At 39.2% G+C, this 23,895-nt stretch overlaps 1 protein-coding gene across 1 annotated transcript in view; it reads right to left on the minus strand.

The window, feature by feature from the left end:
- The window catches only part of MGAT4A (alpha-1,3-mannosyl-glycoprotein 4-beta-N-acetylglucosaminyltransferase A), a 68,990-nt gene that overhangs the window by 11,586 nt on the left and 33,509 nt on the right, over positions 1-23,895 (minus strand). Inside the window, exons 6-12 of the mRNA XM_032207880.1 lie at positions 15,383-15,429; positions 14,714-14,827; positions 14,034-14,109; positions 12,469-12,583; positions 4,056-4,186; positions 3,322-3,429; positions 2,737-2,930 (exon numbers count right to left, since the gene is read on the minus strand). Coding sequence (XP_032063771.1) covers positions 2,737-2,930; positions 3,322-3,429; positions 4,056-4,186; positions 12,469-12,583; positions 14,034-14,109; positions 14,714-14,827; positions 15,383-15,429 — 785 coding nt within the window. The remainder of the gene's footprint in view (positions 1-2,736; positions 2,931-3,321; positions 3,430-4,055; positions 4,187-12,468; positions 12,584-14,033; positions 14,110-14,713; positions 14,828-15,382; positions 15,430-23,895) is intronic.

A 23,895-nucleotide genomic window follows, 5' to 3' on the forward strand; every position in this document is an offset into this window, starting at 1 on the left:
CATTCATTCTGTCAGTTGTGGTAAATATTTCCATGAGAAAGCTTGTTTACGGAGAATTTATTACTGGAACTATTAAGCAGCTGCACCTCCAACTGACTTGGCAGACAACATTTGGTGTGAATTCAAGGAGCTTTTCTATTACTTTAAAAACAACAACAACATAAAACAAACAGCACCTGTTATGTAGGTTCACGAACACAAGAGGGCTTTTCTGCTTTTACTTGCCACCATCAGATACATCTCCCCACAGGGCAACTTTTCCTGATGCTGTTGTGGTTTAAGGGAGCAGGCAGCTCAGCACCACCCACCGTTCACTCACTCACCCCCAGTGGGATGGGGGAGCAACTCGGAAAAGCTCATGAGAGAAAGACAGTTTAATAGGACAGAAAAGGAAGGGAAAATAATTGTAACAACAACAATATATACAAAGGCAAAATACTGTATTTTTGAGGATCCTGTGGCAACAGAAACACAAATCATAATAAATATTGAAATGGCCTATAATGATAGTTCAAACAATGCTAAACCTAAGTTAAGTCTAAATACGTAACATCATTCTAATTAGTGGACTTCCTTTGAGAAAGCAATGGGATCCAAGATGCTCCCTTTTTTCTAAAATTGGAATGACTTTCTTCAATAAGTAGAAATACCAAAAAAGATAGTATAATCCTCTACTGATGAGACTGTTCTTAACACATCAGGTAGACACAACTATCTTAGCCCTAGCTACAATTTTTCAAAGCATAATGATGAACACCATCTTCCCACATTTTCACAGAATCACAGAATTTCTAGGTTGGAAGAGACCTCAAGATCATCGAGTCCAACCTCTGACCTAACACTAACAGTCCCCACTAAACCATATCACTGAGCTCTACATCTAAACGTCTTTTAAAGGCCTCCAGGGATGGTGACTCCACCACTTCCCTGGGCAGCCTGTTCCAGTGCCTCACAACCCTTTCAGTAAAGAAGTTCTTCCTAACATCCAACCTAAACCTCCCCTGGTGCAACTTCAGCCCATTCCCCCTCGTCCTGTCACCAGGCACGTGGGAGAACAGGCCAACCCCCACCTCGCTACAGCCTCCCTTGAGGTACCTATAGAGAGCGATAAGGTCGCCCCTGAGCCTCCTCTTCTCCAGGCTGAACAAGCCCAGCTCCTTCAGCCGCTCCTCATAAGACTTGTTCTCCAGACCCATCACCAGCTTTTTTGCATAGATAATTAGTATTTACTTGTTCCCCCAACTTCCTCACCATTAAGGTAGGACATATTAAAATACATATTTTCTTCAGACTTGTGCATGCTGACTTTTGAATTACAGGGCTGATCTAAGACACTTGCTAGCAACACTTTCCAGAATTGCCATTGTGCACTTGACTCATCCTAACAGAACAACAATCCACCCAAGATCAACATTGTTGGTTACAGTTACCCTATTCATAGAGTAGAGGCGTATTATTCTTAAAAACAAACAAACAAACAAACAAAAAATAAGATAACATTCACGACATAACTTTGAAGAGAAAAACTTGATCAAAAAGAATCAATGAATTCATGCACTTGATTTGAAAAATATGTAGTTTTTTTATATTACTGGCACAGGATATAAAAAGATTCTGCCTTTAATCCAAGGAGGTATGGCAGTCATGTTTCTCAACACATACATCTTGTTGTGAAAGCTATCCAAGAAAGTCTTTTAACACACAGCAACCAACTGGAAGAGTAATTTGACATGTCACACAACAAACTGGAATTTAATAGGTCAGACTGGTTTGGTACAACACAGAACAAGGAAACTACTGATCCTCACTGTTGTGCTAAGCCAAGGTGAAGACTTAGTCTTTGATTATGTACCATGCACAGAAGTTGACTAATTGGATTCAGTTCAGAACTGCAGAAAGGGCTCCTTCACAAGAAAAGCAGCCAGTCAATTGAGCCAAAGGAACTTTGCTCTACCAGACTATACGTATTGACCTCAAAAAAGCACAGAAGGTATGTGAAGAAAGGAAAAAGAAATCTACTAACACAGCAACACTTAAACGGACACTAAATAACCAATTTATTTTGTATGTCTTGGACTATTCTGTTGGCAAGACAGTGAAAACCAAAACAGCAAAACAGTAAATCCAAAGGAAAAGTCACTTTTAGTCCTCTAACAAATCGCAGATACTTATATTTCAAGTCTTTTTAATTTTGAAATAGGTCAACTTGGAGTCTTAGCATGGTGTTTTTTTCTCAAGCCCTAAAGCAAAATCTAACAAAATAAATTAATGGTACCCTTCACAGTTCCCAACTTTCAGGTACAGGGACATTGTGACATGCTCCAGCAAGACTGCTGGTCTGCACAATCAATGGACTGAGCCTGCAGGGCACAACATTCTGTAGCACACACCATGTTGCACAGTTGTAATTGTAATTAGAAGCAGACCAACCAACCAAACAGAATCAAACTGACTTCTTTTGAGTTCCCCTACGACCTGCCAGAGAAACACTGGGTTTGAATTGCATTTATCAAAAAAGCTCCAGATAAAATTGAAAGAAAAAGTAAAGCGGAAGACAACATTTAAATCAGCAAAAGAATTGGAGGAAAAGACTCTGATGATCACAGTTTCAGCTAGACTGCAAATACCCCAGATGATTTCACTTCAGTTTATTATGACAGCCTCAAATTCTACCTTCAAGCAGTCTTGGCAAGCAAGCAGCTTTAGATATGAGACCAAAGACAAATAATTACTAACCTTTCTACATTGACAGGCTTGTCAAATTTAAATAGAATATAGTCCCCAGCAACCGGTGTGACAGCCCAGAAAAAATCTTCCCCTACGTAGGTTTTTTCTAGGGTATGCCCTTGGTAGACTTTTAAAGATGTGGAAACCTCTGCAGGTGGATTCACGTGGATTTTATGCAGCAACGGTTTCAGGAAGTCTTTATCCTAATTGAAACACAAACATTATGCTGGTCAGATTTTATTTTATTTTATTTTTTACTGTTTTTCTCAAGTGGTTACACTTAAACACTTGGAAAAAAAAAAAAAAGGAAAATAAATGTATTACTCATTTTTGCATATATCAGATCTTGTAATCTAAGTAATAAGATGAACATGACATCAAGTAAAAAATAAAAATATTCACTAACAGATATAAACAAAAATAAGCTAAGATTGGTAGTTCTTATACTTGATAGCAACCAGTTTAAATCAGATTTCATTCCAACTGCAGTAACACAAAAATGCTAACCAAGAAAACGCCTGTTTTCTCAAAGGCTAAAACATTTTTCATCGAATCAGCCTGTTCTAGGAAGGAAGGAAAAGTTTAGCTACTAACTGTGAGTTTTTGGATCTTCCCTGCCAGGGAGGAGTGGAGGCCAACATGCTGGAATAGAGAAGGCCTGAAGCGTATTCGTAGGTTTGATTTCTGTCGGTCACAATGTTTCTGAAATGAAGAGGGGAGGGATAAAAAACACATTAGTAAATTCAACAGAAGGTTGCTGAGTTTTTACTGAAAGTACGTGATGTTACACGAACCAAAAAGACTCAACAAGAACCTAGATTTATTGAATTCTTCTTGGTTTTGTTCCAGAAATCGAGCAAGACCGCTGTGCAAATGTAATACTAGTTAATAAAGGAGAAATTTACATCTCTTCCTTCTTGCACAGAACTCATTTATTCAGTCTTTCAGCAAGGGAGCTACTACTTGAGGAATGAAGGACAAAAATTCTATTTAATCGCCATTTGGAATCTTCTCTGTGACTGTTATCCAAGTAGTAGTGTTCTGCAGAGCCTCAGCAGGGGTTACAAGATTTAATTTATTTTAGGAGTGTTACACACAGAAACTAACTGGACTTTTTCTTTCACCAGCTACCACATCCATCTCTGAAATCTGAAACAACAATTATAATGCTTCTGAAAACTGTCTCTGCAGGTATATTTGAGATTAAAATCTTGGTAGGAGGAGAGATTCTTTCAGGATACACAGTTTGCTAAGCCTTCAATTCACCAAACTCAACTTGTTCACTAACATGAAAGCATTTTAGAAGCTTCTTAATAAATCAAACTTACGGCATCTTTCTCAGGATTGCACACTTTCACCCAGAGGATATGGTCCAGAAGCCAATCGATGGGTTTCTCCTTATAAAACATAAATATGAACTCTACAATAAGAGTGATATCTGGAGACTGGAACATTTTACCTGCAATGACATTAAGAGTAACTGGAGTTATTTTAAACATAATATAGTATTTTGAAATCACTGAGATAATGGATACATATGTGCTATCACAAGGTACGTTAGTGATGAACAACTTGAAATCTCAATGTTATTAAAAACTCTGTACTTTTCAGAGAATCACAGAATGGTTTGAGTTGGAAGGGACCATAAAGATCATGTAGTTCCACCCCCCCCACCATGGGCAAGAGACACCTCCCTCACTAGACTAGTTGCTCAAAACCCCATCCATCCTGGCCTCGAACACCTCCAGGGATCCACAGCTTCTCTGGGCGACCTGTTCCAGGGCCTCACCACCCTCTGAGTGAAAAAAAGATTCTGAATATCTAGTCAAAATCTACCCTCTTTTAATTTAAATCCATTACCCTTTGTCCTGTAACCACACTCCCTGACAAAAAGTCCCTCCCCAGCTTTCCTATAGGCCTCCTTTAGGTACTTTTAGGCCCCCCTTTAAGGTCTCCCCAGAAGCTTCTCTTCTCCAGGCTGAACAACCCCAACTTGCTCAGCCTGTCTTCATAGGAGAGGTGCTCCAGGCCCTGATTATCCTCATGGCCCTCCTCTGGACCTGCTCTTAATTGTTCCATGTCCTTGTTATGCTGGGGGCCCTTAATTGTTCCATGTCCTTGTTATGCTGGGGGCCCTAGAGCTGAGCACAGCACTCCAGGTGGGGTCTGAGAGGAGAGCAGAGGGGGAGAATCATCTCCCTCATGGTTAGCTTTCTGGGCTGCAAGTGCACATTGCAAGCTCATGTCGATTTTTTTCATCCCCCAGTACTCCCAAGTCCTTCTCCTCAGGGCTGCTCTCAATTTATTCTCTGCTCGGCCTGTATTTATGTTCGGGATTGCTGTGATCCAGGTGCAGGACCTTGCACTTTGCCTTGCTGAACTGCACAAGGTTTGCATGTGCCCACTTCTCAAGCCTGTTCAGGTCCCTCTGGATGGCAGCCGTTCCCTCCAGCATGTTGACGGCACCACACAGCTTGGTGTCATCAGCAAACTTGCTGAGGGTGCACTCACTCCCACTGTCCACGTCACCAATAAGGATGTCAAATAGCACTGGTTCCGATACCACTTGTCAACTGGTCTCCACCTAGACACTGAACCATTGACTACAATTCTTTGAATGTGATCCTCCAGCCAATTCCTTATCCATTCAGTGGTCCATCTGTCAAATCCACATCTCTCCAATTTAGAGACAAGGATATCATGGGGGTAAAATGCTTTGCACAAGTCCAGTAGATGGTGTCGGTTGCTCTTCACTAATCCAATAATATTGTAACCCCATCGTAGAAGGCCAAATTTCTCAGGCATGACTTGCGTGAAGCCATGCTGGCTGTCACCAATCACCTCCTTATTTTCCTTGTCCCTTAGCATAGATGCTAGGAGGATCTGCTCCATGATCTTGCCAGGCACAGAGGTGAGACTGACTGGCTTGTAGTCCCTCAGGTCTCTCTTTTTTCCCCTCTTTAATAATGGGGGTTGTTTCCCCTCTTACAGTCAGTGGGAACTTCACCAGACTGCCACGATTTCTCAAATATGATGGACAGTGACTTAGCAACTTCATCCACCAGTTTTCTCAGGGCCTGTGGATTTGTGCATCTTCAGGTTCCTTAGATGGTCTCAGACCCAATCCTACCTGCTGTAGGAGACAATCCTACATTCTCCCAGTCCCTGCCTTTGCCTTCTGTAACTTGGGCAGTGTGGCTAGAGCACTTGCCAGTGAAGATTGAGGAAAAAAAAAGTTGCTGAGTACCTCAGCCTTTCCCATATCCCAGGTAACCAGGTCTCCTGTTTCCTTCTGGAGAGGGCACAGATTTTCCCTAGTCTTTGTTTTATCACTGATGTACTTACGGAAGTCTTGTTGCCCTTGATGTCCATAGCCAGATTTAATTATATCAGGGCTTTAGCTTTCCTAACCTGATCCCTTGCTGCTCGGACAATTTCTCTGTACTGCTCCCAGGCTGTCCTTGCTTCCATAGCTGCCAGCTATGCAAAACTAAATAAAACAGAACAACTATTCAAACAAGAACTCATTGCAATGTATCTGGATGCCACTAAAATATTCAGTGTGTACTACAACACAGTCTTGTTAAGAACAGATATTTTCAGTCTGCAAAAAATAGAGGAAGAAGAGTTATGGACATGTGTCTATTATTTTCCATGTTGTAAATTTCAAGCATCCGAGACGTGCTTGAAATTTGCAAGTGTTACCTGTCCAGTCACACAAGTTCAGCTTTTGAAGGTACAAACAGCAGAGACGGACAACCAACCACTAAATTTAGATCTTTTTCAAAAATAATAATAATGAAAAAACACTATATCATGACACAGTACAATATGGAAGCAGCATCTGACATAAGCCCCAGTTATTTCACCCGTTGGAATGATGCTGTGATCATAAAGGAGACCATTCATGCAGTTGGGTGGAGAAGGAAGTGTGGTAACATACATTAACTGACCTGGCATTGCTAAATCAGGAACTTATCCCTTACACAAACCTTGAATTTTGCTTTTTTTACTGCAAAAACATTGACATTACTTGCTAGCGCCTGCTGCAACGAGGTCCTCAAATAGACATCTCCAGTTGAAAATACGGTGTGTGACTAAGTTGAGGCTCCCACTAAACAAGGGACAACTCCCACAAAACAAAGGACTGCTGCAGAGCTTTCTTGTTTAAAGACATAGGAAAGATGTCATGGTTTTTATTAGTATATTGTTACTATTTGCATACTTATATTGTTGTCATATTGTTTAACGTTATTTGTAGAAGTAAATATTTTAAAATGTGTAGGAAACAATCAAATGATTTGTACAATATTGTGTAAAATATTCATGCAGAATAACAGCTCTTTCAGCTTGTCACACTTCCAGCAAAATGGGCTCCCAATTTTCCTGATGATTCATCTCTGCCTACTGCTTTCAACAACACAGCACAGGAGAAGGGAAAAATACAAGAAACCCTAATCAAAGATCAGCTTAAAAACGGAGAGGCTCATCAAGTGTTTATGGGACTGAAACCGTCATTTCAGGATGACAGCTGTCGAGGCAGTCTGTCAGTCACACCTGCTTCCACAGGAAACGGACCTTTCCATGTGGTGACAGAGATGCACAGTACCACAGCACCAGAAGACAAAAAATATCCTCACACTATTGTTCCAACCCCAGTGGAAGCTGACTGCCTGAAGAAACAATTTATCCTGCTCCAGGAGCTATCTGGACTCATGCTGCTCTGGAATCCTTTTCTTCCTCTACTCAAGGACACAGCATAGCACTGCATCTTTGTTTGATAAGCTCATCTTCTGAAGAGTACAAAGATTGCAGTCTTCAGTTGTCATCTGTGGTGAAAAGACACTCACAGACCATGCCACTAAAAACCTGAATGGTAAGGTACAGGATCTTTACCTATAATTATATAAGCAGAGAACAAGACTGGAGGTAAGAATCACAGAATCACAGAATTTCTAGGTTGGAAGAGACCTCAAGGTCATCGAGTCCAACCTCCAACCTAACGCTAACAGCCCTCCACTAAACCATATCCCTAAGCTCTACATCTAAACGTCTTTTGAAGACTTCCAGGGATGGTGACTCCACCACTTCCCCGGGCAGCCTGTTCCAGTGCCTCACAACCCTTTCAGTAAAGAAGTTCTTCCTAACATCTAACCTAAAACTCCCCTGGCTCAACTTAAGCCCATTCCCCCTCGTCCCGTCACCAGGCACGTGGGAGAACAGGCCAACCCCCACCTCGCTACAGCCTCCCTTGAGGTACCTAAAAAGAGCGATAAGGTCGCCCCTGAGCCTCCTCTTCTCCAGGCTGAACAAGCCCAGCTCCCTCAGCCGCTCCTCGTAGGACTTGTTCTCCAGGCCCCTCACCAGCTTCGTCGCCCTTCTCTGCACCCGCTCAAGCACCTCGATGTCCTTCTTGTAGCGAGGGGCCCAAAACTGAACACAGTACTCGAGGTGCGGCCTCACCAGAGCCAAGTACAGGGAAAGAGTAGGAATATACTCTTTCTCCCTAATTTAAATTATCCTAATTTCATCTAAAACAGAAACAGGATACACTAACTATATATACATATATATATAAGGTAATATGGTGATGTTACAGGACAGACCAGGGAAATAAAACAAAACCAACCAAAAAAACCCACAGCCTGACACATTCAGCTGCAACTAGTCAGAAGATGCTAGGTAAACATCAACTGACCGTATCCGCACCAGGCTCTGGATCCCTGACTGTCCACAGCTATTTTTTGGGATGTAAACAGCCCAGTACTTCTGCTCCACAGATCTGACAGCTCAGCCCCTCTGAATCCAAACCAGCTAAGCCCTTGCCTAGCCTCCCTTTAGTGAGGGTGTCGGCAGCAGCCTGGCTCCCCTGGGGCATAGCCATGGCCTGAGAACAAGCAGCAGCATTTGCCTGAGCCCCACAGTCCTGTGACCTCTCACAGAGCTGGGAGCCAGCAAGTCATACAGATGCCATCCAAACCCAGCCTGCAGGCTGCCCATTGGCCATCCTTAATATGCAGTCAAAAATCATTAAGCCAGAGACCTAAGCAAAACCAAGAGTCGACACGTACTGCCTCAAAGCAAAGAGGATATGAAAGAACTGAAGCAATGGCTAGCCTCACACCGCGGTCACGCACTTGTTACAGTGCCTGGGAACAGACAGGCATCAGGGAGACTCTGCTGACAAAACTTCAGAGGCTTCAGATTCTGGGTGCACACAAGCTGCACTGGCAAGGAAACTTCAAAACACAAAAGAATTAGACTCAAAGGTAAGATGATGCTCCATAAATCCCTGGAGGTTTACAAGATGTGGAAGAAACTTTCTCTTTTTTTTTCTCAATTTTGTTTTATTTACATAGACAAAAGCGAGTGCCAGGGCTGAAAAAAAAATATTGTGGAACATTTTTTTGCTGTTTATTGTGCCCTGCCAAGGCTTCCATCTCATTTTCAGTGCATTTAAATGCTATCCCTAGTGAACTGTTCTGACCTTCTCACAGCATTTTGTTGGCAAGTTTAAGACACATGCAAAATAAATTAAAAAAAAACTTTTTCCACAGTTCTCTGAACTGCAAAGATTCATTTGCATTCATTCATTTGCATTCTGTATAAGCACTGTGATACATGTATTCAGTCTACAGCAATAACTTTATACCTGCGAGCACCTATTTTCTAACTACAGTCCAAGCCTTTCAATGTTTTCCCTGTTTATGATATGCAAATTACTGGCATTAGAACCAAAATGTCTTTGGAGTTATTTATATCTCAGATATTTGACTTGATCTATTCTTTCTCAGACTTCCACTTATGTGGACAACTTGAACAAAACTGTGATCAGAACAACTTAAAAAAAATCAGAACAACAGGCCTTAAAACCTCAGGGTAAAATAAGATCCAGAGGGCCTGCAAAATTCAACCAAGAAGCTGATCTCCGACTGCTCCATTAAAAAACTGACGGTTGACATTATAGCAACAGGACAAGGTATTGCAGATCCCCAGGAAAACACTTCAGCTCACAAGCAGCTGGAAGACAAATCGGTGTTGCTATAAAAGTCTGGCAGGACTTTACCGTGGTATGCCAGGGACTGCAGCGCAGCCCAGAATCCAAACGCTACACCTCCTTCCACATTGCTGCTCAGGGAAACAGCATACATCTCACACATTATTTATTAGACACTTGGCAGCACTTAGGGTTCTGCGTTCAGTATCAAAAAATACAATCTAAAAAAAATAAAAAAATCAAAGAAAGCAACTTCTGCTCTATGGCAGAGGTGACAGAATTCTGTAATTCTGCTGTCAGCCTAAACAGTTGCATTTGCCACTTCCTCATGTACCACTTGCGTAAGCTAGATTTTCAGTTCAGAAATACACTATGACAAAAAACACTTTCCTAGCAGAATTTGCAAGCTGATCAAGGCTTGCAATAGCTTACGATGAATCAGTCGTACCTCTTTTCAAGTTACTACTTCTGAATCACTAGCAATTCAGCACTCTACTTTCTCCCGCAGATATCTGCACGTAAAAATCATCCCCAATTGCAAGCAACTACTTTTGCTCTTCTCCCTGCACTACCAAATGATCATAGTATCAATGCGTCAAGATCCATAAAGCAACAGTAGAGACGAGACAAATCCATATTACTTGCATAAAACTTCTATGCAGGATATAGTTACAGCACACCGATGTGTCTCCAAGCCAGAACTATTAATCCCTTTCATGAATACTAATCCTTCTCTCAGAACTTATAAACAGGGTAAGTAGATAAATTCAGTGGGGAAAAAATAAATTTCTAGGTAGAAAAATAACATAAGATGCACAACTGTAGCTAAATGCATCTGAAAATCTACTGATAGTATCTAATTAGATAGGAGGCAAGCAAATATGATACAAGGACCAGAACAGGGATGTCTAGCCAAAGGAGATAAGAAATAAATGTAATTACAACTATCCTTAGAGCCTCCACTGCAAACAATCAGCATGTAGACAATACAACAACAACACGCTTTCAAGTATTTTTATACAGCTTAGCATACGATTAAGCCAAATCTCAGTATTAAAAAGAACCATCTAACTAACCCTCCTGGCTTAGACTCTGTCCCCTCTATACAGGGCTGAGAACACAGGGATGTGAAAGGCAAAATACAGAAAAAAGCTTTCTGAAATATATTTGCAGGCACTAGACAGCGCTTGCCCTAAACTGTTGGGTTTATGCCCATTTTGATATCTCAGTATTACAAAAATGCAAGTTGCAAGTGTTGCACTCTACCATTCCATCTGTACTGCGCTAATTAAGCAAATGCAGAATGGAGGTAAGTTGCTTCTACAGCCTAGAAACTTCACCCAGAATTTACATTCAAAGTGTAATTAGGACAGGAGTCAAAACTCTAACCCCATCTAAGTCCACGATTAAAAAAGTAGAAATAAAGTTTAATCAGATACCATTATTCAAGCAATTTCTCCACCTGCAAGAACCACAGAGAGCCAAGACAAGTCTGTTTAAGACAAAAGCTCCAGTAAATTATTTAAATGCTTATTTCTCCATGATAGGCAGCTCCGTTTCCTGTTTCTCTCTCCAACTCTGAGGCAAAAATACCAGTCACATATGTTGCAGCTGAAATCGTTCTCTGCTGGTAGCCCAAGGCAACCAAGCAGACTGGTTATGTGGGTAGCCAGAAAGGGGATGAGGAGACCTCCCTCTGCCCATTTCCTCTCCTGCTCTTCATCATAGGTGAGACTGGCAGGCAAATATACGAAGCACAATTTTATACCCTAACAGGATTTTAGGAGATGACTGCTGGTTTTCTTTCAAACCTATCAATCTCTGAAATGCTGAATATCAGAAAACCATTGCCTCAGCAACACATCTGATGCTGAGCTCTAAAAAGGATAGTATAGGAATCTCCCCAGCCTGATTTAGTTTAATTTAATATCTCCACCTTGGTGCTTTTCATGACACATGAAAACCACTTGGTGCTGGTTCATGACACATCACTGCAATAACGAAATATCCTTTCAATTTGTAAAATCCCTTCAAAACTTCTATCATTGTTTTTCCGTTGAGACTAGTATCTCTCTGTAAAAATGTATGAGTGTAAGACAGAACAAATACTTATAAGGCAATTTCATCTGCCCCCTGGTAGTCAACCCATTACAGCCCCAGATGCTGCGTTAGCTTCTCTCACTGTTGTTGATTGCAAATGGCAGACTCACTCTACCTATCTCTAAGAAGGAGAGGACTGTCATAACTTCTCCTGGATGGAGCAGACCGGTGGAGATAGGACAGGCTTAGCAACCAAGACAAACCGATGTCTGTTGGTTCTTTTTGGACCTCTTGTCATAAACACCAGTGAGACTGTTTTAGGTGGAGTTAATTTTTATGCTTCTTTCCTTTTACTTCGCAGTCGTTTGCGTTTCAATGATATTTCTATTTTAACTGCAGTCAAATTTAAAATAGGTAATTCCCTGCAGTTGAACTGTTAATATTTTTATAAATAAACCAACTTTTGGTTATAAAAATGTCTTCATTTCCAACAGGTTGAATTTAACTGCTATACAAAAATAGATGAAAAGCCTAACAAAAGCAAACATGAGTTAAACCACAGAGTTCCTAAAAAAGCCAATGAATTTCTAATTCCTGGTCTATTTCCAGTACAAAGAAGATAGCTTTGAAGTCAGATCACTATTAATCACAGCATCTAAGGATGAATGTGTTTTTTCAAACTATTGAAACGAACATTTTCTTACCAATGAAACCCAGCTGAGAAAATTCTAGAATCATCCAATCTTCAGAAGCGAGCTGAAGCGCAAAGTTTTTTATTGTGCTGAAATAATTCTGCTTGACAACGATGTCATCTTCAAGCTAGAGGAAGGTAGCAATGATATCACTATAAATAAAATAACACCAAAGCAATAGGAAAAGTACTAGTGGGAAATACTGATTTATAATACATTGCTAACCCATATCCATGTATTTCTAGTGCAAGCACTGCTTTAAAGCCTAGACTCTACAGACAAGAATAACTATTATAGGGATCACAGTTAGTCTGTTTGTGGAGAATTAATCCAGAATCTGAACATATCTCAACATAATGGAGATGTAAACTAGGCATTAAAATCACATTGCTTATCTAGCTTCTTTCTTCAATGAAGAATCTTCCATGAAATAATTTTAGACTAAGTGACATCATCAGGACATTATGTGGCGAAAAACTAGAACTTCTGTACTATTTGTATGAAAATGTGACTCAGTTTACTCACTTCCCTACTAGTACTAAAATAATGTCTCCTCTTAGAAGCTAAGAGACACGTTATCTGCAGAGCCAGGATTCATTTCCTCATTTTCTACTTTGGTTGCCAAAGAGAAGAACAGGTGCGTAGTCCAGACAGTGCAATTCCCAAGATGCTGTGCTACAATCCTTTTAGTTCACACTAAGTGAAGGCTGCTGCTTTAAGGATGCTGCTCCTCCTGTCCTATCTCCTAGAACATTCATGCTCTTCCCCCTTGTGCTGGCACTAACATTCGTGTGACTGCCTAGTTTCAAACAGGCTGTCAATATGTCACTGGCTGCACAGCTTCCAGGAAAAATGAGTCTCCAACAGCTTTCAAAGAGCAGACAGCAGAGCTTGCTTTGTAAGAACTAGATGAGTGGGGCGTTACACCCAGAGGATACAGTCCCAAAATCTAAATAAAGATCATAAGCACAGATAACCCACTAGATCTGCCATTCCTATAGGTAAGGCTTCTGCTTCAAAGCAGGAAGGCATGACAGGAACAACTCTGAACTAACTTAAACTTAAGATTAATTGCTTGACTGTGTTCTTGAGAACCTCTTTTAAAAAATGAAAGAAAAAAAGAAAACAAGTCTGGCAACACATTCAAAATGTACCTATACACCAAAGAGTCATATTAAAGTGACACTGCACCTGCTTTCAAGAGAAAGAAAAATAGATTTTAGCTCAATTTCACTCAAAACTGTGCTAGTGTTTTCTGCCTAGGAGATTCAGCTGTACCTCAGCTGGGGGACAAGGGAGAAAACAGTAGTTAAGCTGTCTACACTCCTTCACCTTTTTTGCTAAGCTTCTTAAGATAAAATCAATCATATATGACAAATAGCTTTCTACTTCAGAGACAGGGTACTCCACAGATTACTTCCTCAGACACTGTTACACCCATACTTAGTGCCCTCCAAGTTATAACCATGTTATCTCTGCTCTGTCTCAGTCCTTCTGGTGTACCCAACAGCATGAATTCTGGAGACTCATTTGAAAATTTATGCAGACTCATTTGAAAACAAAGAACAGAAATTTACCTGAATGTAATAAACTCCCTTCTTCTGGGCATACATCATGAGAAAGCAGTAATCCAAGTTTTGCTTTGTTCTCCATCTGAAATTCAATTAAAAACTTAAGGATAATAATAAAAAAAAAAGTTCTTTCAATACACACTGGTAATTCAAAGTAAATCTCACTATGAAAATGACGCATATTGGTGAAATGTTAGGACAACTGCTTTTGGCATCTTTCCCTCAGGAAATCCTGTCTGAAAAAAAGGAACAAAGCTTCCAACTTATACTTTAATACAGACAAAAAATTGTTTTATTCTGATTTCTATTTTGTGAAAACTACCTAGCATTTCACTAAAACACATGTGCATTTTAAATAGAATTCAGCAGGAATGACTGGGTTTTACACCATATTTCAGAAAGAAAAACAGTAAACAAACAAACAAAAACCACAACAAAAGTCTCTGTTCGCCTCCCAGAATCTAACATTAAATGAGTTCAACCAAGCTCAGCATTAGGCTCTGATCATGCACAGAACAGCATGCAGATAAGACTGAAAAGGACTCAGTGCTCATTTCACTTCCCCACACTTTCAAGAATTACAGTAAGAAAACATTTAAAGAATTCACATCCCACTTGTCATGTTATAAACAAGAAAAGTGTGAATGTGGGAGGAGATGGGAAAGGATTTGGAGGAATAAACTAACCTCACTCTCTCTTTTGAGTCTCCAAATGTCTCTTTCAAGTTTGACAAGTCAGGATAGTAAGATGCAGGAGGGGCTATTACTTCCACCAAGCCAGAATTGATCTCTGTAGAAAATCTGCCAAAAGAAGCATCATAAAATCATACGAGATATTTTCAGTTCTGTAGACTTCCTGCTAGCTTCCTGTTGGTATAGTTACTATGCCTGGTTATAGCAATGACTTACTCAAATAAGGGATGTGAAGTAAAATTACTATAGAAGAAGATATTGTTTTCCCTAATAGCTCCTAGTCTCTATAAGCATATCTATAAGTCTCTTAAAGCATAGCCTCTTAGTCTCTTGACCAATAATCAAAATTCTAACTAGATTATAAACACTGCCTTTTTTTTTCTCCCTACAGTTCTCTTTGAATGTATGGAATACAAGACAGTAACAGAGATGTCACAAATTCCCATTTATTTTAAGGCAACTTAATCTATTTATGGTGCACAAAATCAGTTTAATTCCATTTATTATTTTACAACTTAACTGACTGAATCATTGCCCTTAATTTGTTATCTAATACCTTTTGGTTTGAAAGTACAAAACCTCCAAAATACAAAAATGTATGAACTTCTATTTCCCTAATGCTTTTTGTTACTTATCACAATGTTATTTAGAACTACAACTTACTCTTTTTCCAGGCTTGCAACAACGTTGTTAACATAATCAAGATCAGTCTGAAAAACAAAAATAAAAACACACTATCAAATGAAATACTTAACCTTTTTGCAGCTACTCTTTAAAAGAAACCAGTGACAACAACTGGTGAGGTACTTGAAAATCAATTTCAGTGTGTACGATATTTTAGTAATACAGGAGCACATCACTCTGGTAACCGTGTCCTTTGACTAACAGAAGAAGAAATTATTCTTTTATGTAAACACAGAGAAATAACATTTGCTTTATGTCTGCTTTTAATACACAGTCCTAATGCAAAAGTGGCATTTTCTTGCAGTTCATAATCTTAATGACAAAATGATCACCCAGTGTTTGTGTAGGAAGAACATATTATTGTTAACAATATTACGCTATACAAAAATATTATCAAGGAAAGATTTCTGAAGAACAGGGCAATAAACAGACACCTCTTTCATAAATGCATCTCCTACACTTTCCAGTTAAAACATGGATAACCCAACCTCAGACAACAACGAACATGCTATTTTCCTAACAAGGGCTGCATTTTTGCATCAGAGACTGAACTTGAAGGACTATTAATTTGATAAATCACCTGGTTCTTAAGATGCAAATATTCTAAAAAATTACTTGTTGGTTAAAAAAAATAATTCTGACATTCAGGAAGAGTATACATCACCTAATTTGCCAGAACTGGCTTCTTATGCAACCTACTAAGTTGGTCATACACATGCAGGAAAGGAGAGGTTTTGAATTCATAAACTAGACTAAGAAAAACTACTCTTTGCTGTACTTACTAATCTAATAATTTGACATATTATTTATCAGTATATAAAAGAAAAGTTACAGTCTGTAAATCAACATAGATTCTGGTAGCTCATGAGGTTTCTGCAGAAACAGCTGCCTTTGAAATGCTGGAAACAAAGGAACAGTTCATACTATCTTTCTGATGAATTTGTAATGCAGATTATCATTAAAGGATTATACACACCGAGAATAAATCCTTCCCAAGCATTTCTATGGAACCACTAATCTTGTTTGATAAAGGTTCTTACCCTTTGATCTTAGAAATCACCATTCCTATTTTTAAAGATTTACTTTTTATAAAACCCAACATAATGCCAGTGACACACACATTTTCAAAAAGGACAGCAGTGGGTTTCTTCCAAAAGCAGGTTGCAAACACTGTATGAAGAAGCGAGTTGAAAGCATTTGTCATGCTTTTTTTTTTCCATACGTATTTCCTTTGTAAGCACTATTCCTAGTGCTTCACAGGACAGAAATCCTAATAAGCAGTTAAGGTGTTAGCAATTTAAAACTTGTCCCATAATGAGTTCGACCCAAGCAGACTCACAGACCCATATGGACCTTCACATATCACTGAGTCTTTAATTACACATATGGATTGTTCAGGCACAGTTCTCTACAAGAATGGAGTCTAAGACAACTTCTTCTGTTGTGAGTTGATAGCTGCAAATCACTACGTAATGATAATTCAATGATCATTATTTCTATCTTTTCCTTTTTAAAAAATCTGTATTTATTTTTAAACATTAAAAAATGCTGTTTAGTCAACATAGGAAAAAGAAACAATCTGAATTTTTAGTTGACATTCCAAACTCCAGTTACTCAGTCTAGTACTAATAAGTCAAATACTTGTTAAACTGTCTGTAATGTAATTACGTAGGAAAACAGGTTGTGGGGTTTTTCGTTTTGTTTTTAAATGAATAGTCACCAAAAGCACAGCTAGTCTCTATCCAGTATTGCAGATATTAAAATACAAGCAGTATTTTATCCTAACTGGAAGCATACATTTAGTCAGAATCCCCTGCCTCACTGTAACTCTCCTAAAAATGAACATAGCCTTGTCCTGTTTTACAGTGCTTTTAAAAGCTGACTTCCTTAATACAAAATAGACCACATCCAGAAAGATTAGAGAGTTTGGAATAAGAGTTCTTTCCCTACTTCCAACTATTTCTCTGTGTGTGCGTCTCTCTCACACACCAGGTTGGCAATTTCCCAGTCTGAACTGGGATCACAACAGCTTCACGTTAAAGTGATGTGGCCTGTAGACTTTCAATGTCGTATTGAATTCAATATTCGATGAAAAAGAACATCGAGATTGAAATAGCTGATGCCATTTTTCATGTGAGCAAATGCATTACCGACTTGATATCTTGCCATTATGTCTAAATAAGCGTATTTTTATCTACCAGCAGCATTTGAGATTCAGAAGCAGGATTTCAACACCAAGCTCTCCCCTCAGGACAGCAGGCTGCACGCCATCCTTCCACGTCAGAACCTCCAGAGGCGACCACCTCTCCTCATTACCCAGCCTAACGCTAAACAGGACCTTTGCCAACGCCCTGCAGCTGTGGACAGGTGCCAGGACGGTGGCACTCGGAAGTTATTTCACACAACCTGATGAAATAAATATGAGCGCGTCCAATTAATTTGATCAATCTGTCGCAATACCCAAGGGAAGAGTTAACTACAGAGAAGACTTCATAGTGCAGTAATGGCAGGATATCTGGAACAGTCAGAGAATTGCTCTAGCCTAAGGATCTTCCAAGCACTATCAATAAATTCAGCCAGTAACTGAAGAGTGATGGAAAAATCTATTATCGACTGAGATCCACTTTTGAGGAAGAAGGCATTTACTGCCTGATAAAGTAAGACCTATGGTCCTCTTTATCGACCTACGGGACATGAGACTGCTGCAAACAAGTATGAACAACAGATAATATAAAGGAGACCTTGTCTTCTCCAAGAACCTTAAAGAGGATGAGACAAACCCTGATTAATCAAAAGGAAATCATCCATGAAAGAAAGTGTAACTGTTCTTCAGGCTTGCATTGAAGATCGTCTGGTAGATACCAGTTTGACCTTGGAATAGCTATGAAGAACCTGGCTCGTGGTGTCAGTGCTATTTGCATCTATTGAAAGGAAATGTCACTGGTGATCCCAATCAAAGCAGCACAACCTGTAAGAAAACAACAGTGAATGCTTTTGTCTGCTAAATTAGAAGTTGTTAACATTCCTTCACAAAACTTTTAAGGTTGAAGATGAAATAATCCCTAGGAGTTTGGAACCTGAGAAAAAAGAAGCAAAAATTAACATTTCAAGAATGAATCCCCTTAAAGATTAAATGCCAAATCGTGATAGTCCACGGCCAAAGAGTTAACACTGCCAGCCAAAAGGATGCATCTTATCAATGAATCGTGGAGCTTCAAAAACAAGTTTGTCTTGTTAAGTAGATCTCTGAGGACTAATGAAAGGAGTAAAGAGGAGTGGTTATTTCAAACATCAGCAGTTCAAATCTTTCCTGCCCATTCTTTCTTCCTAGTCATAAGAAATTATTGATCTCAGAGAAAGCAAGAACACGTGGCACGAGACATCCTCCTTTTTTCATTCATACTAGATCAAGACCAAGGATTCGCCCAGCTCAGCATCTTGCTTCCAACATCAGCATCAGCCAAAAATGGATACATAGAAAAGAGTACAAATGGGACAAGCACGCACAGTGCTTCCTCCTGCTTCCATCCATGCTCTGACTGCCTTCAGTTCAGGTTACTTCCTGAGACACGTGTGATTTTGTATACTTAATATTCCTTGGTAGACCCCTTTTCCATGTACCTTGCCAGTATTCCCTTGAGCCTACCTAACCTTTCAGCAGGAAAAAAAAAGATTTTAGCTTATGAAGTCTATGGTGTTTCATAAGCCCAAACTGGCAACATCTAAGGTTTAACTCATATATCAGCTATTTTGATGACAGACACACACAGCGCTTTGATGAATCTCTCTACAAGAAAACCTGGAGTGCATTGTGGAAAAAAAGTTTCAGAGTGTCGGTGTCTTTCTCAAATTTCCTGTTTTTTTAAGATGCTGCTCTACAATTGCTTAAAGTACCTTCTATACTTTATGTGAGGCTATATTTCAAGTTTGCAATTATTCTAAGGTTTGTCTGAACAAACACTGTTATTCATAACAAATGCACAAAGAACCACAGCAGCAGTGAACAAAAGTCCATTTTTTTTTATTGATTTTATGAGTGAGGATGCACATAGCAAAGCAGTAGAATATATTAGCTAGCAGAGAAAACAAGGGGTTAGAATGCTCTCCTTAATGGCTAACCAACTGTCAGAGGAAAAGATTTCTAGTTTTAAGAACCAACTCTTTCATATTGTTAAAACCTATCCATTTAATACCTTCAAGCATAGAGAAGGGGAACTCCTTCTCAAAACGTCAGGAAAACCATGGCAGTACGGAACAAAGGTCTATCTGCACCAAAAGTTATGTGCTATCTTAGCCAGCAGTAGATGCTCAGGAAAAAAAAAAAAAAAGTAATTAACAGGGTATGTACAGAACAAATCTTTCTTCCTTGCATACACCTCCGAGTTCTCAGCAATTAACAATTTATAATTGCAAGGCCTGAGTAGCATCCATATAATTAGATGCAATAACTCCTCCTGTGTCTGTTCTCTGTGAATTTGCTTAATGCCTTCCAGAACCTTTTTACTCACTTGTATTTCACGATATCCAGTAGCAAAAACACTCACAATTTAGCTACACACTCTATAAAAAATGTTGTCTTCATTTCAGATTTTGCCTCTTAATTTCATTTAGAGGCATCCAGATTGCATCCCTACCACAACAAACAGAGACTTAGTTCAAATCCACATATATGTATGTAAAATCTAAACAAGCAGTAACAGTGAGTCCAAACAGGACTGGAGCTTGGTTGATGCACAGGCACAGTAAGTGCACAGGTGTTTTGCATCAAACCACTGAATGAACAAGACATGGTAAAGGCAGAAGAAGCAAAAACGTTGAAATGAATTTCAGGCAACTACATTCCATTGCAAAGCGTGGGATTCTTCTCCCATTTTATTTTCTGTCCAACTCTTTCCTGAAAAAGCTTCTCTACACTTACTGGAGACGTCACTTAAATTATAAGTTTTTCATAGTTTGCCACTGAACACTAGTCTTATCCCAGTTTCCATGATGTTCCCACCACAAGTGAGCAGAAGTGCTCAACACTGGACTTTGGCAAAATAAAGCACTACAAAATAGCAGCTGCTAAACAAAATTAAACTGTATACATCACCATTGACACTCGGCTGATGAGCACTTCATTTCTGTATTACGTATCTCCATGTGGAGTAGAAAAAAGATAGCCCCCACATACAAAAAGCAGGTGAAATGATGGAATGTTACGATACCATGTACAAGCAGTGCAGTTGAGCAACCTGATCTAGTAGAAGATGCCCTGCCCATGGCAGGGGGGTTGGAATTAGTCTGTCATTAAAGGTCCCTTCCAATCCAAAACATTCTGTGATTCTATGATTTTCTTGTTCTGGAAGCTTGACTTACCAAGCTTAACTTCTTTAATAAGCTGTAATTTCCAAGATGCAAGTTGAAATGCTCTGCAAAATGCACAGGTTTAGTGCAGCTGACCCTGCTTTGAGCAGGGGAGGGGGCTTGGACTAGATGATCTCCAGAGGTCCCTTCCAATCTTTGTTAGCCTGTTGGATATTCCCTCAGCAGACTAAACATCTGTTCAGATTAAATTTCTATTTAAGTTGTCATTAAGAGTTGGTTTTAGGAAGAGAAGCACCAATAGACAAAAGATGGCACTAAAACTATCAAAATACTATAAATTCAGGAAGGGAAGCTGCAGGGAAAGCAGTGAAGAATTGAGACAGCAACTGTACAGGACCTTCTAAACAATGTGGTTTATCTCGTCTGTCAGCTTGCCCAGATCTTAATTCTTAAATGATTAGCTACTATAAATCAGTCTTAACTTATTCAAGAAACAACACCCTCCACCCCACCCTCCCCCCCAAAAAAGAAATCAGTAATTTAATTGCTTATGCATTTCAACAATTTTATCTGATCTTTCACCATCCTTGCAGAATACGGGTGGAGTATTTTTACAATGTAATTTAAATAACAAGCAATGCAAAACTGAACAACTTCCAGAAAAGGCAAGGTAAACCTGTGTTTGACTTGAAATGGTGAAAGTACATACGAATATAATTACCTATATACAAGACCTTAAACTTCACCTAGGAAAAATCATCCACTAAAATAGCATTTAGGCATGTTTTTGAAGATTTATGCAGTGAAAAAGCCCTAAGGACTAGAAGTGCAGCAGTGGTTTCCAGTGGTTTCAACAGTGTAAGGATATAAACAAAGCCTGTGGAAAAAGGTAACAATATCTGCTAAAGTTCAACCAATACAGCTGAAAAAGATTATTTCAGGAATACAGTTTCTGCTTTCAGATCTGAAGCAGCAGTTTCAAGTTAAACACGGGAACAAGGAGAACAAGGTACAAAGAAAAAAAAAAAGTCTAGTGGACAGGGTTTCACAATGCGAAGCCTTTCACAGCAATAGCAGAAATACAAGTTTATTCTTCTATCACTCCACTCTCATTTGTCCCTACCCTTGTATCCTGCATGCCACCTCCTCAGTCATGAAGGCACCAGTCCCTAGGTGTTGTGCTGTGAACCACAGCACCACATCAGAGAGCAAGTTCAGATTTTAAGAAGGATAGCCAGAATAAAAAGTCAAGGGACAACTCAAAACAGCACATTTAGGTGGAAGTCATATTAACATCATATAGCTTTCAACTAACTTTGTAATGTATTACAGACAAAGCCGCCTTTGTAGAGTCTGAAAGAAAGCAGAACATGTGGCCTGGAAACCTGGGGAAATCTTGGCGTGTCCTTGGGTGAGCCTGTAAATCATTGAAAAGGTCTAGAAGGTCTATTTTTTCCAGTCAAACGTAGGTAGCAATTGTGTACAATCAAAAGCACACTTCAACGAACTGTGTCATTTACTTGGAGGTCAGAAGAAATTTGTCCTCATTGTCTTTAGGCCAAGGCAGACCACAGTAGTAAAATTTGAGAACACTGTCCTAAACTTGCTTATTAATACAGTGTTAATTCAGTCAATCATCCAGGTACAAAGTCACCTGTAAGGCTTCTGAACTGAGACTATTACTGCTACTTTTCATCTCACAAATGGATGCTCTTGATGTTACTGGTGAGAACAGTGATGTTCCCTTATGAGAAACATTAGATAGTTACTGTGGCCCTGGAGCATCTCAAAAGGTACCTTAAAGAGAAGTATCTCAGTCGTTCAAACCTAGAGCTTGAGAAAAAAGCACAATTTCATCTTTCTGTTGAGACACTAAGTTTGTCTCAGGTCCATGGCAGGTTTCAAGCTCCTGTCAAAATTTTTCTCTGACATCTAAGAAATGTTTTATATATCCCATGTGAAACTTTGCTAGCCATTACCATGACAAGAGGAATGTAAAGTCCTGTGATGATGCCCAGTATCAACACTCCACACTCTTCAGATGCTAAAGATGCTGAGAACACAGCAGCAGTTTACATAGGTACTTATAACTGGTATACAAACCTGCCCTCTAGTTACAAGAGCTAACATTATAACTAGAAACTGCGGTCATCTTGACTGGTTTTAAATCCAAAACAAAGGTTACCACCTGTGCAGGCCCTTAAAATTACCAGGTGATGATTAAATTATTTAGCAAAACAGCCTTGTTTAGCTTTAATTTATTTAATATATACACATTCATACATACGTATACATGTGTATGTTTATGCTAGGATTATATGTGAAACAACAGTCTAAGACTTAATAAGCAATGTGTGAGAAAGCGTAGCACACAGACTGGTGCTCCAAGAGCAAATGGCTGGACAATTACTGCCCAATCAGATGTAATCAGTACTATGCAATATTAGCAAAATCCTTTTGCATAGCTCTGAGTGTCTTCTGATTCTTTCTGAAATGATTTGCCTTTTTGATATTCTTGGTCAAATCAAGGACTTGTGGTCTTTCCAATATACATTGATTACTGTTTGTACAAAAGGCTGTGCTAAGCACAGTCACTGATTAATGAAGTGGACTGACAATAATTTGTGATAAATTTAGAACAAGTCTAAGATGCACTTTCTTTGTGGTAAATGAGATCTCATATGAAAAAATATCTTGTTTAGATACCAGAAAAATATTTTAATTTCTCTCATACATATTTATGTCTGTTGTTCCACTATTATGTAAAGTATTTCAAAACCTTGTTTCCCTTGTTATTTGCAATCCCTATGAAAAATAATAATAATAATAAAAAACTGGACAGTCATTTTCATGTGGAGTTCACAGTTCCTTAAACCCAGAGCCTATAGTTTCTTCAGAAAGGAGGTTTTCATGCAAACCAGTTTGGTGAGAGATGAATCGTTTGTTTAAATCATCTGAGGAGCATCTGAGCTAACTACACAGTCAAGGGGAATAAAAAGATTTTAAGTATAGACATATAATGATTCATGCCTATTTATTAGTCATCCTAATTAATCCCTGCAAATTATTCTGCAATAAAATTATTTTAACAAATTGGAGAACACAGACATATGTCAGTTACTGGGACAATTGCACAGTTTACTGTCAAGCAATTCTAGTAATTATTTAAATTGGGGATTAGGTAT

The sequence above is a fragment of the Aythya fuligula genome, chromosome 1, assembly GCF_009819795.1.
Source record: "Aythya fuligula isolate bAytFul2 chromosome 1, bAytFul2.pri, whole genome shotgun sequence".
Lineage (NCBI taxonomy): Eukaryota > Metazoa > Chordata > Aves > Anseriformes > Anatidae > Aythya > Aythya fuligula.